Source organism: Macaca mulatta, chromosome 18, assembly GCF_049350105.2.
Source record: "Macaca mulatta isolate MMU2019108-1 chromosome 18, T2T-MMU8v2.0, whole genome shotgun sequence".
Taxonomy (NCBI): domain Eukaryota; kingdom Metazoa; phylum Chordata; class Mammalia; order Primates; family Cercopithecidae; genus Macaca; species Macaca mulatta.
Genome location: NC_133423.1, coordinates 14,987,865 through 15,010,105, shown reverse-complemented (window position 1 = coordinate 15,010,105; position 22,241 = coordinate 14,987,865). Strand labels below are relative to the sequence as shown.

The following is a 22,241-nucleotide window of genomic DNA, read 5'->3' as shown; positions in this document are numbered from 1 at the left end:
ATAACTTAAAATTAGGTACTTTAGTTTTTTTAAATTTTTTTTTCTTTAATATATGGGAGTCTCTCCTCCAATGGACCTCAGTTTTCAATATAAGTCCTCAGTTGTGATTAAATATGGATTTTTTTTCTATAAAACACATTACTACGGAGTTACTATAGAGTAAAAAATGAGCATTTTCAAAATTAATTTCCTATGAAAGACAACTATGCATCCAGTATCTGACATGTGATTTCTTTGGTGGTCCACATTGTCACACTATTAAGACATTTAGGCTTTTAAAGGCTAATTTTGCTGTGCTAGATTCAAAATATTCTCATATCCATACCCCATGAAAGGCTGAATGAAGTCAAAATAATAGAGCAAGATGTGGAAGCGTTGATAATGCCGTCTGCCTGCCATTCACTGCGCCAAGTTAGATAGCACAGTGTCCTTCCAACCTTCAACTGAAGCTGCACAGATGTGGATGATCTGGAGTTCACTATCTTGTATTGAAACGTTTCTTTTGCCTATTACTTGCGATATTGAGGGCTAATTTCCACAATCAAATATGTATTTCATTTAGTATTTCATAAATGTTGCTGATAGGTAGGGAGAGAAAATCAAACCAAGGTTAATTCCAATTTATTTTTCTTCCTCTCATTTTTATTTTCTTTCAAACATTTTGTTCAATTAATCCTGCTGCTCAGGATGCATATTTCTTAAAATTGAGCAAAGACATTGCTCTCATTAGACCATTATAAAGCATAAATTTTGGATTATTTTAGTTTTCAAGGCCGAGAAAATTTGGTGAGCTTCTGGACTTCAGATTATGTTTTCCGCTTAATTCAATCATTGTTACTATGTATGTAAGTATATACTGTTTTAATCATTATGTGTGTGTTGTTTGTGTATATAGGCTTATTATCTGCTAATTAAGGTATAAATTTACCTGTGCTTGAGTAGTCAAGAGTAGAGATGAACACAGAGTTTTATTAAAAAAAGAAAATAAGAAATCAACATTCTTTGAAGAAAATTATGCTAATTTACATGTTGACATATTTGACCTGATCAAAAGGCACTGACTTTTTTCACTTAGGATTATTTCAACTTTTGTTGATTTTGTTCACTTAAGAGTATTTCAGCTTTTGTTTGATTTTTTTAAAATTTTGATAGTTATTATAGCAGTATTCTCAGAATATGTGTATATCAAAGATGTTTTCCAGTGAGTCCATTATGGAATTTATTTTGCTGAAGAGTACAAGTCACAGATCATGTAACATTGTCCTTCCTTTCCCCCCAGCCCTCCCATGGTGTGTTGATTCCTAGGTCAATTTCAATGGGTAGGATTCCAAGAAAGAGATATATAAGAAGTAGATAGGAGAGAATTTAATAATTGTATGAGGAAGGTTAAAAGGAGAGTTTAAAGACAAAGCCGGTGTTTCTAGTTTGTGTAAATAGCTGAATACTTGTGTTGTTCTTTGAGAATGAGATGGAGATGTATAGGATGGCTTGGAGCAAGTGATGTTTGATGCACTGTAATAGCAAGGTAAATATGTTTAAGAAGTCATGAATATAGGTCTGTAGTTCAAGGAAAAGGTCTATAGTACATTCTTAGGTCTAGGAGTTATATGCACGTGCATGGTAATCAAAATGAAAGAGACCATTGATAACATCCATGGAGGGCATACATTAAATGATGAAAAGAAGGCTTTAGACAATTCTTGGTGAAACTGAAAAATTTAAGTTATCATGGCAAAGAAAGACTCAGAGAAGGCAAACTGTTTTATTCTTCCAGAATTAAGGTATTTTAAGAGGAGTTAAAAATAACTTATTAAAAAGGCTGATAAACAAAGTTTTATATTTAGATGAATAGAAGAAATTGCATATATTATCAATAGAAGAGAGAACTGATGGATCCTGACATCTATGATACATAGTAATGATGGGACATAACAGATAAGGCGAAGATTCGAATAGTCAAGGAACTGAAGCTCTTGCTGAGTTCAAAGAAATTCCCATGTCAAGATCTGATTTCTCCCCCACTGTTTGATTTGGCCATTTCAAGTTTATTTTGGTTCATTTTATCAGGATATGCTGCCATCGCCTGACAAAAACTGGTCACTAACTCTCATTCTCTTTCTATCTGTGGTTGTATCAACTACCTTATTGCTTAATAAATCATCCCCAAACCTGGTGCTTTAATTTCCTTAGCTCATGATTTTGTGGGTCATTAATTTGTCCTGGGCTCAGTAGGGTGTTTTTATGCTGGTCTTAAGTGGGTTCACACGTGCATCAGCTATTGGTCAGCGTGGTGGCTCTGCCTCCATGAAGGTGGCTGGCTGTCTGCCCGGAAAATAAGGGGCCTGGACCTCTGCCTCCTGTCATCCCTTGGGTAACCTGGGCTTGTTTCAAGAATGGTAAGAACAGAGGTTGTATGGTCTTTTGAGGCTGTTAGACAAAATTGGCACATCATAATTTCTGCCACATTATATCGACCCAAGCAAGACACAGGACAACCTAGATTCAGGTAGTGAAGGGAAAAAACATCCCTGAGAAGAAAGAAGCAATAAGGTATTGTGGACACAGGGAAAGTCAAAAAAGTATGTTGAGATCCAGCACCGCTCTAGAGAGACGAACTAACCTTCAGGTTACATTTCATGAAATGGCAAAGAAAATACTGAATCTCAGATCTGCCCACTTCCCTCATCATCATTTCTCCTCTGTTAGCCTATCTCACAAAGTCATTTTATTGATCAAGATCAGTTAAGATTTGCCACTGTTTGATGAAGGGTTCCAGGAAAGCATATGTTAAGTTGTCTTCAGGTCATAATGTGGATTCTGCTTCCCAGACAATGTATGAAGCCCTCTAGAAGTCATTGGGTATAGTTATAGTGCATGCTGGAAAATGTTGACCTCAGCATAGTAAGGGAATTGGCCTGAGCTGTAAGGTAAACCAGGTTTTAGATGCTGGGCAGAAATGCCGTCCTTTCCAAGGCTTGTTTTCTGCTTTATGCTTATAAAATCAAAACAGACTACCTAAGTTCACAGTAGGAGGCTGTGGTAGACACAATAATGCCTCCTCCTCAAAAAGATATTCACGGAATATGTGAATGTTTTACCTTATGTGGTAAAGTGAATTTTGGAAACGTGATTAAGTTATGGAGCTTAATGGGAACATTATCCTGGATCACATAATTGGGTGCAGTCAAGGCTCCTTAAAGAGGAAAGAAGGATGAGTCAGTGTTATAAAAAAGAGATACAGTAACGGAACCCAAGCTTGGAGTGATGCACTTTGAAGATGGAGGAGGGGGCTATGAGCCAAGAATACTGCAGATTTTGGACACTGGAACAATTCTCCCCCAAAGCCTCCAGAAAGAATGAAGCTCTGCCAACACCTTGATTTTAGACTTCTGTCCTCCCAAACTATAAAGCAATAAATTTGTTTTTAAGCCACTAAGACGTTGGTAATTTGTTACTGTAGCAGTATGAAATTAATTAATGCAGAAATCAAAATGGAACATTTCTGTGGGGGCGAAAGCTGATCCAGACAGGAGAACAGAAGAGAGAAAGGAAGACACTCGTTAACTAAGTATGAATAAGAATCTGGATAGGCAGTGCCAGAAATTCTGTGCTCAGTTTAAAATAATACGTGATGGCTGTGGTTACTTTGATGATAACATTCCTCAATGTTATCTTGTGTTACTAGATGATGAAAATAATATCTCCTGATATTTATATCATTATTGTATTCCTGATCATGTCTTTGTATAATTTATGGTTTTAGGCTCCAATCGTTTCTGCATTATTTATTATATTTGTTTCAACCTACCTTTGGAGCACAGGCACTTTCTATCTACTGGTAATAATATATTTGCAAACTGCAAGTGTTTGTTCATGTACTGTCCTAATATCTGTGTTCAAGTATAATTAAAATAATAATGATAATGACTGTCATAAAAGTATAAAATGGACATGGAGATAACCAGTAATCTCTTTTGCTTATTCTGAATTTGCTTACACTAATTTTACTGTTTTTCAGGTAATTTGTTTGGCCTTAGATATTTTTTTTCTTCGTAAATCAGTAAATCTCTATCTTATTAAAAAACAATCATATCTATTGTAGATTTGTAAGATTAATAAAGTTAGGATCCTGTTATAGGAATCTCAAGTCTAGTACAGTTAGAAAGATAAGAAAGTGTCAGTTCCACTGCAGAGAATACACAGAGCTGGCAAGACCTCCAGAGCTCCTCTCCCCCATAACCCATAGACCTCTATGAATGCAGCAACAGTGTGCGCCTAGATAGAACATAGTATTTATTGTTTATATATTATCTTTCTCTCACCTTCTTCTCTAGAAAATATAAGTTCTTACTAAAATTCATGAGTCCCAAAAATTTCAAAATAGAGCCCTCATCTACCTACCAAAACCACTTTCTGTGAAAGCAAAAATTGCACAGGACAGTTAAACAGGTAAGGAAGACTTCATTCAAGGCTGTTGCAATAGGAGAGAGAAACCAGACTCAGTCCAAACTCAACTTGGCTAAAGCAAAGGGCTGCAGAGTTTTTATGAGCCAGGATGGAGGGTGGGGATCACAGGCCAATTGTGTTTGATAATTGGCTTTAACCAATAGGAAAGTAAATGTTCTTGTGTCATCATGACGGGATAGTTTTGCAATTTGGAACAAGGCTTCTGCTGAAGTTAGGCTGTTATCCTTTTACAGAAACTGGGGTGTATTGGTTCTGTCTTCCTTAATGATAAAATTTCATAGAGATGGCTTTGGGGTCCTTGAGGAAGACATTCCTTGTTAATAAAAGTGTCAAGAGGATTTTTTAAAAGATTTGCATATTAAAAGAGCAGAGAAAAGATTTACAGTGACAAGTTTTCTAAAGAGAGGTCGGGACCTAAAATTAGAAAGAAACCTGTCTAAACTTACTCAAGCTAGAAGAAGCATAAGGCCGCCTTGGTCATAACCCAGGGAAATAAGAAAATAGAAACCACAGAATGCAGTTGTTCATAATAAAGAGGATGTATTTTACTTTGGAAAATTCTTGGGGAATCATTATATTTAAATGTACAGAATTATTCCTGCTCTTATACCTCATCCAAGGTTGTAGATCAGGTTTAAGGTTCTGGATAGTGTATTTATTTAGAGAATTTTTCTTCTTTTTTTTTTTTTCTTTTGAGATGGCATCTTGCTCTGTCGTCCAGGCTGGAGTGCAGTGGCGTGCTCTCAGCTCACTGCAACCTCTACCTGGGTTCAAGCAATTCTCCTGCCTCAGCCTCCCGAGTAGCTGGGATTACAGGCACATGCCACTGTGCTCAGCCAACTTTTGTATTTTTAGTAGAGACAGTATTTCGCCATGTTGACCAGGCTGATCTCGAACTCCTGACCTCATGATCTGCCCACCATGGCCTCCCAAAGCACTGGAATTAAAGATGTAAGCCACTGTGCCCAATGTAACATAAAATTATTGTAAGGGAAAAGTTATAAATGAGGGTTATTTTTCCATAGGTATGATCTCATTTAAGCCCATTTAGGAAAAAATATTCATATTTATTTGTTCAAGAAGTAAGGAAAAGCTACGGATATTGAAAGCTACAAAATATACTTTCATCTGAAAAAACAGCTAGAATCTCCAGAGAAAGAAATACTCTTAATGATGGCAATCCATCATAGAACTATTGAACAAAATCAACATTAAACATAAGACATTAAGTATATAGACACACACATATACACATACACTATCCAGCCCTGATACTGTCATGCTACCATTAAAGAGAACAGAATGGAGAATTTTAGAAGGATTTAACTTGGATCAATTCCTGAAACATTAACAACATCATTGGCTAAAGGCGCAAGATCCATAAGAAGGTCATTGAACCTAACGAGTATATATTTGGCTATAAACCAGAAGCAAAGCTATATTAATGAAGAAAAATAAAGTGCAATGATTTTATTAAATGAATTCAGTAATTAACTTGTTTTAATATTGAAAAGACTACAAGTGGCAGGGGAAACTTTGAGACTCCACTATTTGTGATAGTCATATTTTTTAATCCAACAATAGAATTTGCCAAAGACAAACAACGTAGGTGCCAGAGCGGAACAAAGATGAGAAACATATACTCTTTACTTTCCATTTGCTTATTATCTAGCAGGAAATAATGCTTCTAATAACAGCATAATAGTAATACAGCACATATTTATACAGTGATTATTTTGTGTCAGTCACTGTTCTAGGTGCTATTTATTTCTCAATAATTTACAAAAACCTCATGAAGTTGGTGAGGTCAACAAGGGCTTATGCAGGATAACATTATACAGTGTGATGGATATACATGACCGTGAGTTCATGTAGTATCTGTGCTCTTTAAACATGGGCTTTTTGGACTTTCACTAGAACTCTTTGCTCTTTACTTTTCATGTGTATTAATAATATTGTCTTAGTCTGTTTGGGCTACTATAACAGAAATATACGCTGGATGTTTAAACAGCAAATATTTATTTCTCACAGTTATGGAGGCTGAGAAGTCCAAAGTCAAGATTTGGTGTCTGATGAGGGCCCTCTTTCTGGTTCATACACAGCCATATCCTGTGTCCTCTCATAGCAGAAAGGGTGAGGGAGCTCTCTGAGGTCCCATTTATAAGGGCACCAATACCATTCATGAGGGATCCACACTCAAAACCTAATTAAATCCCACAAGTCCCACCACCTAATAGCATCACCTTGGGATTTGAACGGGGGCGGACACAAATATAAAATGCAAAAGAAACACTAATCTTACATTTTTTTAAATGCATGTTAAAGATGTGTGTGTGTACAACTCTTTGTAGTTAGCTCTTAATATAAAAAAAGTTTTATTACATAGGTAAGGGGATTATGGAAATGAGTATTAAGAAGGTGATAGTCTCTAAAAGATTTATCTGAGAGGAATGACTAAGTTATGTGAGAAATAAATACAATTTTTGAATCATCTGAGAAAGAAGGAGCAGCAGGTGATATATACTAGAAGAGAGAAAGTGTACGGGATGCTGATCACTTGTAATGTTAGCCTTACCATATTGGGCTCCTTAGATGAGAGACTGGGCTCCTTTTATCCAGCCCAGGAGATAAAGATGGTTTTATATTTTTAAATGGTTGGAACATCTCAAAACAAGAAAACTGTGTCATGATACATGAAAGCCATATAGAATTTAAAATCTGAGTTAACTATCAAAAAATTACTATTTGAAAACAATCATATTTATTCATTTTCATATGGCAGACAATGTATGCCCTGCAAAGGCTAATAGTCACTAATACTTACACTTCACAGAAAAGTTTGCAGACCCTTGCCTTACACAGAATTCTTTTTATTTAATCTTTTTAATTCTTTTTATTTAATCCTAATTTAATTGTAAATTTAATTATAAATTTAAAATTATTTATAAATTTAAAGACTACTTTTGTACTTTGGAAACTAATACAACAAAAAAACTGCTTCTTTCTTTTAGTGTCTCTAACACAGATGTCACTCAAAAAGTATCTACCGGTCTGTATGTCCCTTATTTGATTCCAGACTTGAAGTGGTGAAGCCACAGAGTCATTCTGGGAATGCTAGAGACGCTAAAAGAGAGAAGCAGCTTTTTTTTTTTTAATCCTGGTTAAATTTCCAATTATGTAAGTATCCACTTATACGTATGATATGTTTGGCTGTGTCCCCACCCAAATCTCATCTTCAATTGTAGCTCCTATGATTTTCATGTGTTGTGGGAAGGAACCAGTGGTAGATAATTGAATCATGGAGGCAGTTTTCCCCCATACTGCTCTTGTGGTAGTGAATATGTCTCATGAGATCTGGTGGTTTTATAAGGGGGAGTTTCACTGCACAAGCTCTTCTTCTCTTGCCTGCCACCACGTGAGATGTGCCTTTCACCTTCTGTCATGGTTGTGAGACCTCCCCAGCCACGTGGAACTGTGAGTCCATTAAACCTCTTTCTTTTGTAAATTGCCCAATCTCGGGTGTGTCTTTATCAGCAGCGAGTAAACGAACTAATACAATGTACTTTCAAACATTGAGATAATTTATTTAGAAATTACTTTTATTTTTTCTATTTCCTTCTTTAGTGTCTTTTCTCAATTGTTGTTATTTTTCAAGTATAATCTTAATAATTAATTATAATCGTTATGGACTATATTACTTATCTAGAAATCAACAATGAGAAATCAAATAAAAAGTAAATTTTACTGTAAAACTTTATTTTTTATTCACATGCTTAACAGTCTTATTCATCACACTGTTCCCCTCTTTGAAAACTAGATCCTGGCATATTCTGATGTGCTCTGAAAATAATTTTGTGAAGCAATTCCTTTTGTCTGTAATCTTGATTCATAGACTTTCACATGAATTCTTTTATTGCTTTATTTTCATAATAGCTTTTAGGCAACCAATCATCATGCATAATACTGTGTTTCATCATGACTTTTTAGCATCCAGATGTCTATACCTCATGTTACTGCCTTTTAGACACATTTAAAAAAATAAGTTGCTATAAAAAATTGCATTCATTTCTGCAGTAAATTTTAAATTATTCTTTCATAAGGGAGACAAACTTTTACTTGAATACAGAAATACTTGGTATGCCTTTTGCTAATGTGAAAACCTGAATAAATAAAGTTGTGGTTTTGCATTGATTTGAAAGGAGCTGACAAATGGGATTTCTAAGCATATTCGTTTACATAGAGACACATCATATTTGAAAATAAGTTTCCTCTTATAGTTAGTAATTTTTATAAAGAATATAAGGACAAACTGAGATTATTATCCAAACTATTTACAAGTATGTTTTGATTTCTCAGTAGATGCTTTTAGGTAAATGAGAATGCTTCTGAGAAGTGTCCCCAAAATAAAGGTTGGAATTTATATATAGGCCCAAGAAAATTTTAATGAATAGGTCAGGTTTCTTAAGAGAAAATTTGCATCAGAATCACCTGATGAGCCTTCTAAAAATATATCTGCCTGTGCCTCATCCTGCACCTGCTGAATCAAAATCCCTTGGAAGGGGCCACACATAATATAGAAGGGTCTCTGGTAGGTTCTGATTCTCACCTTTGTTTGACCACCATTGGACAAAACCAACTCTTAAATAATAAAAAACCAAAAAAGTTAGCCTCATAAAAATATTACTGAGTTTGTTAATACAATGTTGTTATGGCAGTATTTTCCATGTGCCCCAACATTTTTATGTAAAACCTTAGATAAGAATTAAAACTTTTTCATTCTGGAGCAATTCTATAAAGTGTTTTTGTGCTCAAGAAAAACAATATACCTGACTGTATTTCTTCCCTTGTCTCTCACTTTGACCAGCAGGATTCTTTGGGTCAGATATATAGTTTAATTTTCAGCCTCTTGTACTTGAATATCTGTGTTCTAATTTTTGTTGTTGTTGTTGTGTTAATTCAAGAAAAGGAGGCTCAAGAATGTATTAAGACTCCCCTATGTATCAAAAGCATTTTAGGTACTGGGAGTAATAGTGATGAACAAAATGGTCAGGGCTTCAAATCTAGTGGCTAAGGCAGATGTTAAATAAGCATTTTAGTAAGTACAGTCTGGTCTAGATACTGTAAGCCTATTTTCTGTATTGATTTATACACTTTTTTTTTCATTTTTCTTATTGAGAGATAAACCATGGGATCTCTTTAATATTTGTGTGCAAACATACATATATATGTATATATTCTTATGTATATATATGTACACACATATATGTGTATATATATGTTATGTGTATACATATATTTTTATATATAAAATGTGTATATGTGTGTATATATGTGTTATATTTTATGTAGCAAAGTGAATATGCACTGTACACAGTATGGGATATATGATACACAATACAGTATGTGTATATATATCCTATTTTATACCTATTTTATACTTATGTAACTATATTGTTTTATTTATTTTGGTTATCACATCCTTTGTGGGTTAAGTTGGAATAAATGTGTGCCTGCATATATACACATACATACACCCAAACATATAGTGAATGAATTAGAATTACAATTCTCAGTATTACATATTAGCTCACATTTCATAATGTTTTATTTTTATATACTGACAACTAAGTAAAATATATATTATATTTTGCAGTATTCCTATGCAGTTTTTTTTAACTTTTTAATTCTTTTTGTTTTACATCATTAAATGTAAAAAGAATTTGGAGACAGTTTTGCAGTGGTGAGACTGAAATTGAAAGTCATAAAAAGCTGTTACTTTCTGTATCCACTGAAGAAAAAGGAGCATGTTATTGTCACAAACAACGTCTACATGTTGTGTGTATGATTTTTATTTTTCAAAGATGATGTTGTGCTAGTGCAACTAGTTTAATTGTCCTTATAACCTTTTTCAGCTCTCATGTGGTTTGAGTTGGTCACTAATTTTTAGGAAAATTGTAGCATGTAAATCCTGTTGGAAAATTAGATACAGTGTAAAGATTCTGAGATATAACTGTTAACCTCCTAAAATAGAGATCTAGTGTTGTGGGAAGTCAGGGACCTCGAACGGAGACCCCAAGGCTGGAGCTGAGGCAGAAGAACACAAATTGTGGAGATTTCATGGACATTTATCACTTCCCCAGTCAGTACTCTTATAATTTCTTATGCCTGTCTTTACTTTAATCTCATAATCCTGTTATCTTCATACACTGAGAATGTACATCACCTCAGGACCACTATTGTACAAACTGATTGTAAAATATGTGTGTTTGAACAATATGAAATCAGTGCACTCTGAAAAAGAACAGAACAACAGCGATTTTCAGGCAATGAGGGAAGATAACTGTAAGGTCTGACTGCCTACAGGGTCAAGCAGAATAGAGCCATATTTTTCTTCTTGCAGAGAGCCTATAGACAGATGTGTAAGTAGAAGAAATATCACTGAATTATTTTCCCAGCAATGAATATTAATAATTGAGACTCTGGGAAAGGAATGCATTCCTGGAGGTAGGTCTATAGACGGCTGCTCTGGATTGTCTGTCTTATGCGGTTGAGATAACAACTGAAATACACACTGGTCTCCTGCAGTACCCTCAGGCTTATTAGGATTGGGAAATTCCAGCCTGGTAAATTCTAGTCTGATCGGTTTGTCTGCTTTCCAACCCTGTTTCCTGTTAAGATGTTTATCAAGACAATGCCTGCACAGTGGGACAGAGACCGTCATCAGTAATTCTAATTTTGTCTGGCCTTGTGATCTTTATTGCCCTTTGAAGCATGTGATTCCTTGTGACCTACTGCCTGTTCATACACCCCCTCCCCTTTTAAAATCCCTAATAAAAACTTGCTGGTTTTACGGCTCAAGGTCATCATCACGGTCCTACCAATATGTGATGACACCCCCAAAGGCCCAGCTGTAAAATTTCTCTCTTTGTACTCTTTCTCTTTATTTCTCAGATTGGCTGACACTTAGGGAAAATAGAAAGAACCTACATTGAAATATTGGGGGCTGGTTCCCCCAATAATCTAGTATATTTTGATGGAGGAATAGTGAAGGCAGACATGATGGGTGCTTCATGGAGAAGAACTGGCCATGTTTGCAGACTGAACAACCTCAGGATGGCACACTTGCCCCTGCAACCACACTTTGAGTGCCCTGAAAACTCAGAATCCTAATGTAGTCCCCAAAATCACTGACCTTTAAATGAGAAATTCAATAGAAAGTGATGTTTTTCTTAATTTTTAAAGTACACCCTGGGTAGTACAGTTAAATCACATGGTGGAAGAATATTACATTGAAAGTCCCTGTTGGAAAAATATAAATTTGACCCGTTTTTCTTTCAAATAATATTCCAAAGACTGATATCTGTCTGTTCATGCAGCGTATAGCAGCAGAGTGGATGAAGTTGATTCAGAAGCACTAACCATTGTTTGTGAGCCAGGAAAGCAGCAAGAATTCTGATTGGCATTGTTATTTATTATTTTTGAAAGCTGATGGTGCATTTACATGACACAGTCTTTCCTGTGCTTATTGACATTCATAAATGAAAAGGCTCTGCTTTGCTGACTATTTAACTGGTAATTTAATTTTCCTAATGACTTTCTTTACAGGAACTGGATTTTGAAGCCAAAACAAGTTACACACTACGGATAGAAGCTGCAAATAAAGATGCCGACCCCCGCTTTCTAAGCTTGGGTCCATTCAGCGACACAACAACCGTGAAGATAATTGTGGAAGATGTGGATGAGCCCCCTGTGTTCTCTTCACCCTTGTACCCTATGGAGGTGTCAGAAGCTACCCAGGTTGGGAATATCATTGGTACTGTAGCAGCTCATGACCCAGATTCTTCCAATAGCCCTGTGAGGTAAAAAGTCATTGCTCTCCTTTTCTATGGTTTTACAAACAGTGCATCTTTATTCACAACTCTTGTTTTATGCTATGATGCTTCTTTGTTCATAACAAATAAAAAACTATATATATATATATATATATATACACAGAGAGAGAGAGTTATAACAGCAGAGGTAAAACAGGATTAGAAACATACATTTTACTAACTCAAAATCGTCATCTGATTATCAAGGCCATTATCATTGAGCCATATTTTTAGGCATCCATTATTATCTACAAGCCATAGCTTATGTTTCTATTCAAATTATCCTGAACCTATTTTAAAGCAAAGCATGTTCAAAAATGAAGTGATGCATGTTTTAGTTGTAGGATATGTGCATATGTTAGAAAAATAATTGTATCAGCAATTCAAATTAGGGACTAATTTGAAAACAAATCATTTTATTGATATTGGTCTACTTGAACAGTATATATTTGTTCAGTTTAATATTTCCACTTAAAAAATTTAAAAAAAACTATCCACATGTAAAGACTATTAAGAATATCCTTTCAGTAGTCTTGTATCAAGGCTAGACACTGTTATAGCCAGATAATATCTTTAATACTGACACATTGGTGATATGTAAGCATTTCAAAATATGTCAGCCTTACATTTTGCACTTTTTAGCTATAATTTATAATCTGAGATCTACATGTGTTTTTGTGTGTATACATGTGTTTCTGTGTTTCTGTGAGACTTATTTGTTTAAGTTAACATTATAAAAAATAGAATATAATTGAAATAAAATGTCTATTGTATTATATGTCTTATTTGGGTTTGTAAGTAAAATACTTCACTTTTCAACATAAAGGTTTGATTTTGATTACAAAGACTATAAGGTAAAAAAAGAAAAAGAAAACAATGATTATTTTATATTCAGATATGTTCAATTATAAGCTATCTACAGATTTTTAGATTTAAATAATATTTAACAATGGTAAGTGCTTTTCAGCTAACTTTTGAGATAAGTCTGGACTTTGACTCTAAATTATCATGAAAATTACTTAATATTTCTTGGTTTAAAAAAGCCCATAATGTTTCTTTCTAAACTAATAAAGTGATTATATACATTTATACACACACACATATATTTTAAAGTAGTATATATACATATATGTATGTATATATGTGTGTGTATATATGTGTATATATATCTATATATGTGTGTGTATATATGTATATATACACATGTATATGTATATATACACATATATATACACACACATACACATATATATAAAACCTTGTAAAGGATTGGCATAGAATAATAGTTATTTAAAAAATGAAATCATACATATTATGTCCTTATCTAGACAGCAATTTCAGAATGTATTGATGATTATACTGTTTCTAATGTGGTGATAATAGACCATTTCTGAGAATATAATCTGTGCACAAGAATATTTATGAATCACAAATATAGCAGATAGAATAAGCCTTCCCCTCTTCTCTGTAATTGCCCTGCCTTCATGGTCAAGAAAATTTCCTGACTGCAGTTCAGCCCCACATACCAAGTTATATTAATCTGGGCAAACATGAGTGTGAGTTTTGTTATAGCATTCCATCTCTTAGTGAAACCTTAAATCTCTTGCCCTCATGAACAATCAACCACAGCACAATTACTGGCATAGATTAGCTGCTTAGGACAATTTGGTTTTTGCTTGAATCATTTAATTTAATGGAAAGAGAGACATGTTTTCATAAAGTTGGAGATACGGAGAAAGAAAGACATTAATATATATTATAATTTACTACTAAAATGAATGATGGAGCCAGGTGGGATGACAAATGCCTGTAGTTCTAGCTACTTGGGAGGCTGAAACAGGAGGATCACTTGAGACCAGGAGTTCTAGATTGCAGTAAGCTACAATTGCACTTGTAAGTAACCATTGCACTCCAGCCTGGACAACATAGTGAGACCCCTGTCTCTAAAATAAATAAATGAATGAGTAAAATGAAAGGATTTAAGAATATTTTCATTGATTGCATTGATATTTTTATCCTGTTCAAATTCTTCTATTACCCAGTCCCTTGTTGTCATTCTGTTGAAGCCTTTCATAGAAAATATTTCACTTTTTATAGTATTTTTGTTGAAAAAAATGTCAATATTATTGTATAGTAATTTGAAGAAGAAGAAGGAATAGAGGGCCCAAGTGGAAGGTGACTTGAGAAAGAGCAAGTAGTGACTAGAGAGAGATGAAGCGAGCTCCAGGTCTGTTCTCTGAAGTACAGAGGTCAAAGGCTGAACTTCTGATTTTGGAAGTAAAAATCTCTGTGGTCTTTATCAGTGAAAGAGTACCTACCCAGCACCATATTTTTTACCCCACTTTCATTTCCTTAAGAGTAATGACAGTGACCTGAAAGTTCAAGTTAGTATTAGCTTACATTGTTATCTCACAAATAGAGAAATAGACAGACTTTGTCCCCAGTGAATTAAAATTTTATTTTGAATATATGGATATTTCTTTTGCATTTGTAGAATTAATTTCTTGAGTCACGTTTAATACTTACATACTTGAAAGTTTTTACATGATTTTCATAAGGTCAGCACAATTATTTGCACCTTTTTTTTTCTGCATTTGTCTTTCTCATACTTCTCTTCCTCTATCCTTTAATATAATATCCCTTAAGAGGTCAGTCTCTTTATTTTATAATTTGTTGAGTCTGCATTACTCTCATGCATTCTCTTGAAGACTGGTTTCCTTCCCAGCACTGCTGTTTGTGGAATGACCTAGGAGATGTCACCTTGCTTCCTATGTTTTTGTATTAGCCAGCAAAAAGGAAAAGTAACTGATGCTTTATCCCAGGATTTTCTGATGATTGACTAAGAGAGAGAAAGTAAATGAAGCTTTTAAACTGTGAATCATGACTTAAATATTACCATGTATTATCATTATGTATTGCTATTATTATAGGTTATTGTGTTTTCATGCCATTTTAATTCTGAGATTAATGAAGTCAGTAAAAGAGACATAGCATTTTATACGCAACCATATTGGCAATCTATATTGCAGGTTGTCTTGTACTCACACATATTCCAAAAGATATAACATATTGTAGGGCTTTTTGATGAATATAAACACGTATTTGCATTAGGCACTCCAATAACTATCAAAATGTAAATCCTGTCTCACAATATATGTTTAACATAAACATATGTTAATGGATGAATAAATAGCACAGTTTTCTGAGGTACTAGGAAAAGTGAATCTCCAGATTGAGATGGGGCATGAGGAGCCTTAACAATTGTGAGCTTTGTGCGTTACACCTTTAGCAATATTGTAGTTCTTTGAGGAATGAAAAAGCATTTTTTGTTTTGTTGTAATTGTTTAAAATTAGACCAGTAGGGTTTGACTTGTAAAACAGTATAGCCAATAGGATGATTAGTTTTGAATTTATTGACATTCTTTGTTGTATAATACTGAAATTTAGCATATGTCATTTATGTTTGTAATATTTTCTGATATATGAGGCAATAAGTTAAAATTCTAGAAAATATATATTTAGTTGCCCCCCACAAGGCAAAGTTGATATTGTCTTCTTACATGATCCCTGCTTTGCACAGCATTTTTTTTTTTTTTTTTTTTTTGACGCGGAGTCTTGCTCTGTCGCCCAGGCTGGAGTGAGTGGCGCGATCTCGGCTCACTGCAAGCTCCGCCTCCAGGGTTCGCGCCATTCTCCTGCCTCAGCCTCCCGAGTAGCTGGGACTACAGGCGCCCGCCACCTCGCCCGGCTAATTTTTTTGTATTTTTAGTAGAGACGGGGTTTCATTGTGTTAGCCAGGATGGTCTCGATCTCCTGACCTCGTGATCCGCCCGTCTCGGCCTCCCAAAGTGCTGGGATTACAGGCTTGAGCCACCGCGCCCGGCCCACAGCATTTTAAAATGTCTACCTACTTTACTGAAGTACCAACCGAAGGTTATGCATAACTCTTCTCTGTGAATCTGCTTTTTCCTTAAAAAAAGACTGGGGCACCTACATGACTATTGGAACCTGAGCATTTTGATGTTCACAAGTGTAGTTGTCATAGATGGAAAGATTAAGCCGAAAGTCCAGTAAACCACTATTTCATGTACACTGTACTGTCCTTTTGTGGCAGGGGGTGATATGTGGAAATAAAACCATGTGTAAACCAAAATTGCAGTCAAAGCCAAGGGTGGAAGTTAGTTGATACTTGATAATACTTAGAGGAAATTTTTTTTTTTTTTTTTTTTTAGGAAAAATGGGTAATTGAGGGCAAGCATGTTTCTGGCTTGTTATTTGATAAGTAGCTGTTTATCACATCATGTATTTTGGCCCTAAGTACTCAATATTGGGCTTTATCTCTTGAACTTGGAAGGACAGATTGTGGTCTGTTGATTCTGGTCATGTTTCTGAATGATAGAAACTTCACTTCTGTGATTCTCATCCAAGATGGTAAAAGCTGTAAGAACACCCTAAAGTCTAGAGGATTTGACTCATTTTTCATGTCAGCATTGGCAGACTGATCAATGACTGAACAGGCATTCATTAAAAACCTGTGTTATGCAAGGCACTGGGGAAATGCTAATGAGAAAACAAAGATAAATAAAACATTTCCTCTGACCTCAAGGAACTTATAATCTGGATGAAGTAATAAGATCTCATAAAAGTTAAACAATATGGGGAAAAATATGCCAGCACTGTAATATGGCAAACTGTAAGATAAATAATCAGCACTTCAAGTTCAGGCTGTGAGATTTCATGTGAAGGAGAGGTAGAGTAAGTAGGGCTTCAAGGGATGGCAAGATTTGGACAAGCCAAGAAAACATCATGCAAAATACATTTATGTTTTATTTGGTTATATCTTAAAAGCCTAGTACTAAATTATGAAATAAGCAAATTCATTTCTGCAGGCATCACAGCAAACCCAAAGTTCCTATGCTAAAAATGACCAATGAAATGGAACATGATATTATTACAAATAAGATCAGATATGAATATAGGAAAAGAAAAAGTACTAGGCATCATTTTAAGCATTTCTAATAATCTAATTATAGAAATAAGTTTATATTTATGTTAAAGGATTCTTGGATAATATTTACCTGTGGGCTTTTTCAGCATTCCTGGTATTGTATACCCTCACATAAAAACTGATAATAGTATATCAGAAATTCCTTTTTGTGACTAGTGTGAACATATTTGAAGTATTTGAATAATTCAATGTGTATTTTTTGAGTAGCTTGTATTAATGCATTTATGTGCACATATGAAATCTAAATTATTTGTGAATATCTATTTTATTCTAAGAAAATTAGCAAGCTGATAACATAACATACAGAAAAATAATAGCAGCAGTAAAACTGATTAACTTAAAAAGTAGCAGATATTAAATCTGTGAGAAGATTATAAGCTGTACTCTATTTCAAATGCTGCTCATTTTAGCATAACTACCACTAAAAATGGAAAAAGAGAGTATATGTTCATGTCTGGTGAAAACATAAAGTGTTAGAGTAGTGTACTTACTATCCAGAGATAATTTTTGTAGAGTTAAAGTTTCTAGGAAATGCCTAATTTATTTGAGCCATCTTTTTCTCCTCTCCTCTCCTCTCCTCTCCCCTCCTCTCCCCTCCCCTCCCCTCCCCTCTCCTTCCCTTTCCCTCCCCTCCCCTCCCCTTTCCCTCCCCTCCCCTCCCCTCCCCTCCCCTCCCCTCCCCTCTCCTCTCCTCTCCTCTCCTCTCCTCTCCTCTCCTCTCCTCTCCTCTCCTCTCCTCTCCTCTCCTCTCCTCTCTCTTCTCTCTTCTCTTTCTCTTTCCTTTTGCCCAGCTGGAGTGCAGTGGTGCAATCTTGGTTCACTGCAACTTCCACCTCCCAAGTTCAAGCAATTCTTCTGCCCCTGCCTCCCAAGTAGCTGGCATTACAGGCATCCGCCACCATGCCTGGCTAATTTTTGTATTTTTAATAGAGACAGGGTCCCGCCATGTTGGCCAGGCTTGCCTCGAACTCCTGACCTCAGGTGATCCACCTACCTCAGCCTCCCAAAGTGCTGGGATTACAGGTATAAGCCACCACCCCGGCCGTTTTTTCATGTTTTATTATACTGCTGTAGAATTACAAAGCTCTGCTGTCAGCAAAGCCTTTCTTAGTTACCTTTTTGGAAGACTCCAGGTAAAATAAATTCATTGAAAATTACATTTGTTCTGATTTGTTTCTTACAGTATTTTTCATATCTAAAATACTTATTGAGGGCTGGGCACGGTGGCTCACATCTGTAATTTCAGCGTTTTGGGAGGCCACAGTGGGTGGATCATTTGAAGCCAGGAGTTTGAGACCAGCCTGGCCCATGTGGTGAAGCCCTGTCCTTACAAAAAACACAAAAATTACCCAGGTGTAGTGGTGCATGCCTGTAATCCCAGCTACTTGGGAGGCTGAGGCAGAAGAATCTCTTGAAATCAGGAGGTGGAGGGTGTAGTGAACTGAGATGATGCCACTGCACTCCAGCCTCAGTGACACAGTGATGCCCTGCCACACACACACACACACACACACACACACACACACACACACACGTATATTAAAAATATAATGTATAATTTATTAAATAAAATACTTAACGAAAAGTCACATTAATAAAGGAATACAAAAATTCAATGTTCTTGGTGTAAATGGTAGAGAATTATTCATGGGGTTAAAAAGTTAGGGAATATTACTTTTTATCATGTACTGTCCTCTTAACATTCTTTAACCATAATCAACAGAAATTGGCCATGGTTAATTAAAAAAAGAGAAGTTTATTGGAATAATTGGGTATAGCTCAAAGAATCAAAGGAAAAAGTTGAATGACCAATCTTCAGAAAAGGAGGAGTAGGGTTCCTCTGTAAATACTTGTAGCAGGCTCTTCAGAATGTGGCAACTGTGATGAATCAGCTGCAACTCTTTTCTTGCAGCTCTCTGTTTAAGATTCACATTTGCTACAGAGGTTTTGTTTTTGTTTTTATTTTTTTGCATATATTGATATATGTGGCCGTCTCTTCTCCAAAACGTTCTGGACATCTTGAGTGCCATGAAGATTGCATATGAGATTTGAAAAAGTTTAAAACCCTAAAGGAAAATTGTGTTGACGTAGTCAGAAGAGGGGTGAGCAAGGTGTCTGCTATCATTAAGTTCAGAAATCAATAGTTCATTTTTATTCTTTTTTTTTTTTTGAAACAAGTCTTCACTCTATTGCCCAGGCTGGATTACAATGACACAATCATGGCTCACTGCAACTTCCGCCTTCTGGGCTCCGGTGATCCTCCCATTTCAGCCTCCCCAGCAGCTAGGACAACAGGCACATACCACCACAGCCAACTAATTTTTTGTAGAGCTGGAGCTTTGCCATGTTGCCTAGGCTGGTCTCTAACTCCTGAATTCAAGCATTCCACCCACCTCGGCCTCCCAAAATGCTGGGATTATAGGTGTGAGCCACAGGGCCCGGCCTCAATAGTTTATTTTGAAGTTTACTTATCATTAAATTCCTAAGAGGCAACCATTATTATTACTGTGTTCTTAGAAATAAATACATCCCTGGCCACATAGTTAGAAAATATGGTTCCAGGATTTTAGTGAGGTCTATATCAAACCTGTACGATCCTTACAGCAATCCACATAGACACACGCAAATGCCCACACGCATACTGACAAACTTTATAGTAGATTAAATTTTCAATTCAAATTATTCATCTATTTCAATTGATTAAACTTGCTGATGCTTTTTTATTACATTATCTTTTGACACTTTGGGAGTACTGATGATATATTTGTGTTAATCTAGCTCACTCACCCCCACTTTCTGTTTGCGAACACTGATATGCAAATTAATAGCTGGTGATAAGAATGCTACCTGTGAATATAAAGAAGAACATTTTAATTGATCTCTTTAGCTTATCAAATAGCTGCAGGATAATCACCGGTATTTATTAGGGAATTCATTTTGTAACAGATGTTCAAACACTGAAGACACACAGATGTATGAGATACGGTCTTTCGCAGAAACCTTCTTGTTATGTAGCTGTAGAAGAGATCTTACATGAAAACTCATTTAAAAAAATTCAGTGTTAGATCTGAAAATGATAATTAATCTTGTAAACCTTTCTCATTGAACAAATGAAGAAACAGAAAAAGCACAGATGAAAAGCCCCAATTAGTACAGTAGGTTAGTGACAGGGTCATGGCCAGAAACACTGTCCCTTAATCCTCAGTCTTTGGTTCCTGGTGGTGTAGCACAAGGAACATTCGGTAAACTCCACGGATCACACACCCTGCAGGTTTTCTTTAAAAAGCATGACTTCTGATGTAATTGGAAAGGCATGCTGCTTTAATGCTACTAGTTTGTCTTCAAGGAATAGCAGGACTGAAATAATTGGAAAGGAAGAAAAACAGGGATACAGAATGACCAACATGAGAAAAGGCACAGAATTGGAGATGTGTGTGGTATATATTTGTTCACCAATTAATACATCAGTTTGACTGGTTTTGAGTTTAGATAGGAAAGCAGAGGGGGATAAAAACAAATAGAAGCTGAATTATAGAGATGTAGGTGGCTGAAACTACAATTAATGTATATGCAACATAGTATGCTGGAAAACTGGTTCAAATAGTCATGATTCTAAATCTTGGATCCAACCCCCAACTGTGAAATTTTAGAGTCCAGTACTGAAATAACCTCAATCATAACATATGCTTGCGTTAGTTAGAAATTGTGCTTGGCTAGTAGCAGCAAAGCTTAACACTAATGACATACTAATGAGAAGTCTGGAGCTATGCTCTCAAGGACTGACACCTTGGCAGTATAATGCCATCAAGAGCCTTGGCTTCATTTTTTAAGCACTTGTCACCGCTTATTTACAATATGGCTTCTGGATCTCTTCCATTGTGTTTATCCCTCAGGTGAGAGAAAGGGGAAGGGCAGAAATCAAATACCAGATAAATTAACAACTATCACTCATGCTTTAAGGAGTTTTTCAATTAGGCTATAGGCTAAAAATGTATTTTGTACTTCATTTCCCAAAACTTAAATAAAAAGACACCACATCTACAAGGGAGGCTAGCAAATATAGTTTTTCAGCTGGACGTATGGCTGACTCTAACAAAAGCACAGTTCTCTTAACAGGACGTAAGAGAAATATAATTATTAGGTATGCAAATGGAAGTTTCTGCCACTATATGACTTTACATATTTGTTTGAGAATTAAGGAAAGAAGGTAAACTACATTTTAAATATTACATCCTGCAAAGAGAAAAGTTCAGAAGGTGGGGTAATTTGGGGAAAAGGTTGATAAATTTGCTCATAAATATATCGAGATTGTATTAGTGATGGTACAGGCATCTATAAAGCAGTGTACACAAATCTCAGGAACTAGTTTGAGACTGGATATTGAGATACAGAGCTGTCAGCATAGTAAGTGGATGGGGCAGAGGCTTAACTGCTGTTGCAGCAAAAATATGGAAGTGATCTCTCTAATTGTTCACTCCAACATACGCTAAAGGTAGCCAAGTATTTTAGGCTGTATTTTGCAGAAGCTAGAGAGATTGTTCTAAGTCCACACACCACTAATGGCGTCAGAAGTTGCACTGTAGTTGGTGGTGGTTCATGATTAGGAAATCCCCTATCCTCACACTTCTAGTTCAGCCTCCAATGAACTCAGGCAACTGCATTTCTCAAGTCCCTGGGCCAGTCAATCCACAACATCAAATAGTGTGTCCTCTCAGACTTCTTTTAGGGCCTTTCTTCTCTTGACTCAATCAGCCCTCCCACATTACTAAGGCAGAGATATTTTACACTCCTCATTCTAAAAAGTATCTGTATTTTCTTTATTTTTCTTACCTAAGGATTTTTTTTTCTCAAGCAACTTTATACATTAGCTAATGCTTTATACAACAACTTAAGGT

At 35.6% G+C, this 22,241-nt stretch overlaps 1 protein-coding gene across 2 annotated transcripts in view; it reads left to right on the top strand.

Annotated features, from left to right (window-relative positions):
* CDH7 (cadherin 7) overlaps positions 1 to 22,241 on the top strand; it is a 130,775-nt gene that overhangs the window by 79,689 nt on the left and 28,845 nt on the right. For both annotated transcript variants that reach the window (XM_001094033.5, NM_001193994.2), the window contains 1 exon segment: positions 12,073 to 12,326. In XM_001094033.5, the coding sequence (XP_001094033.2) occupies positions 12,073 to 12,326 (254 nt within the window).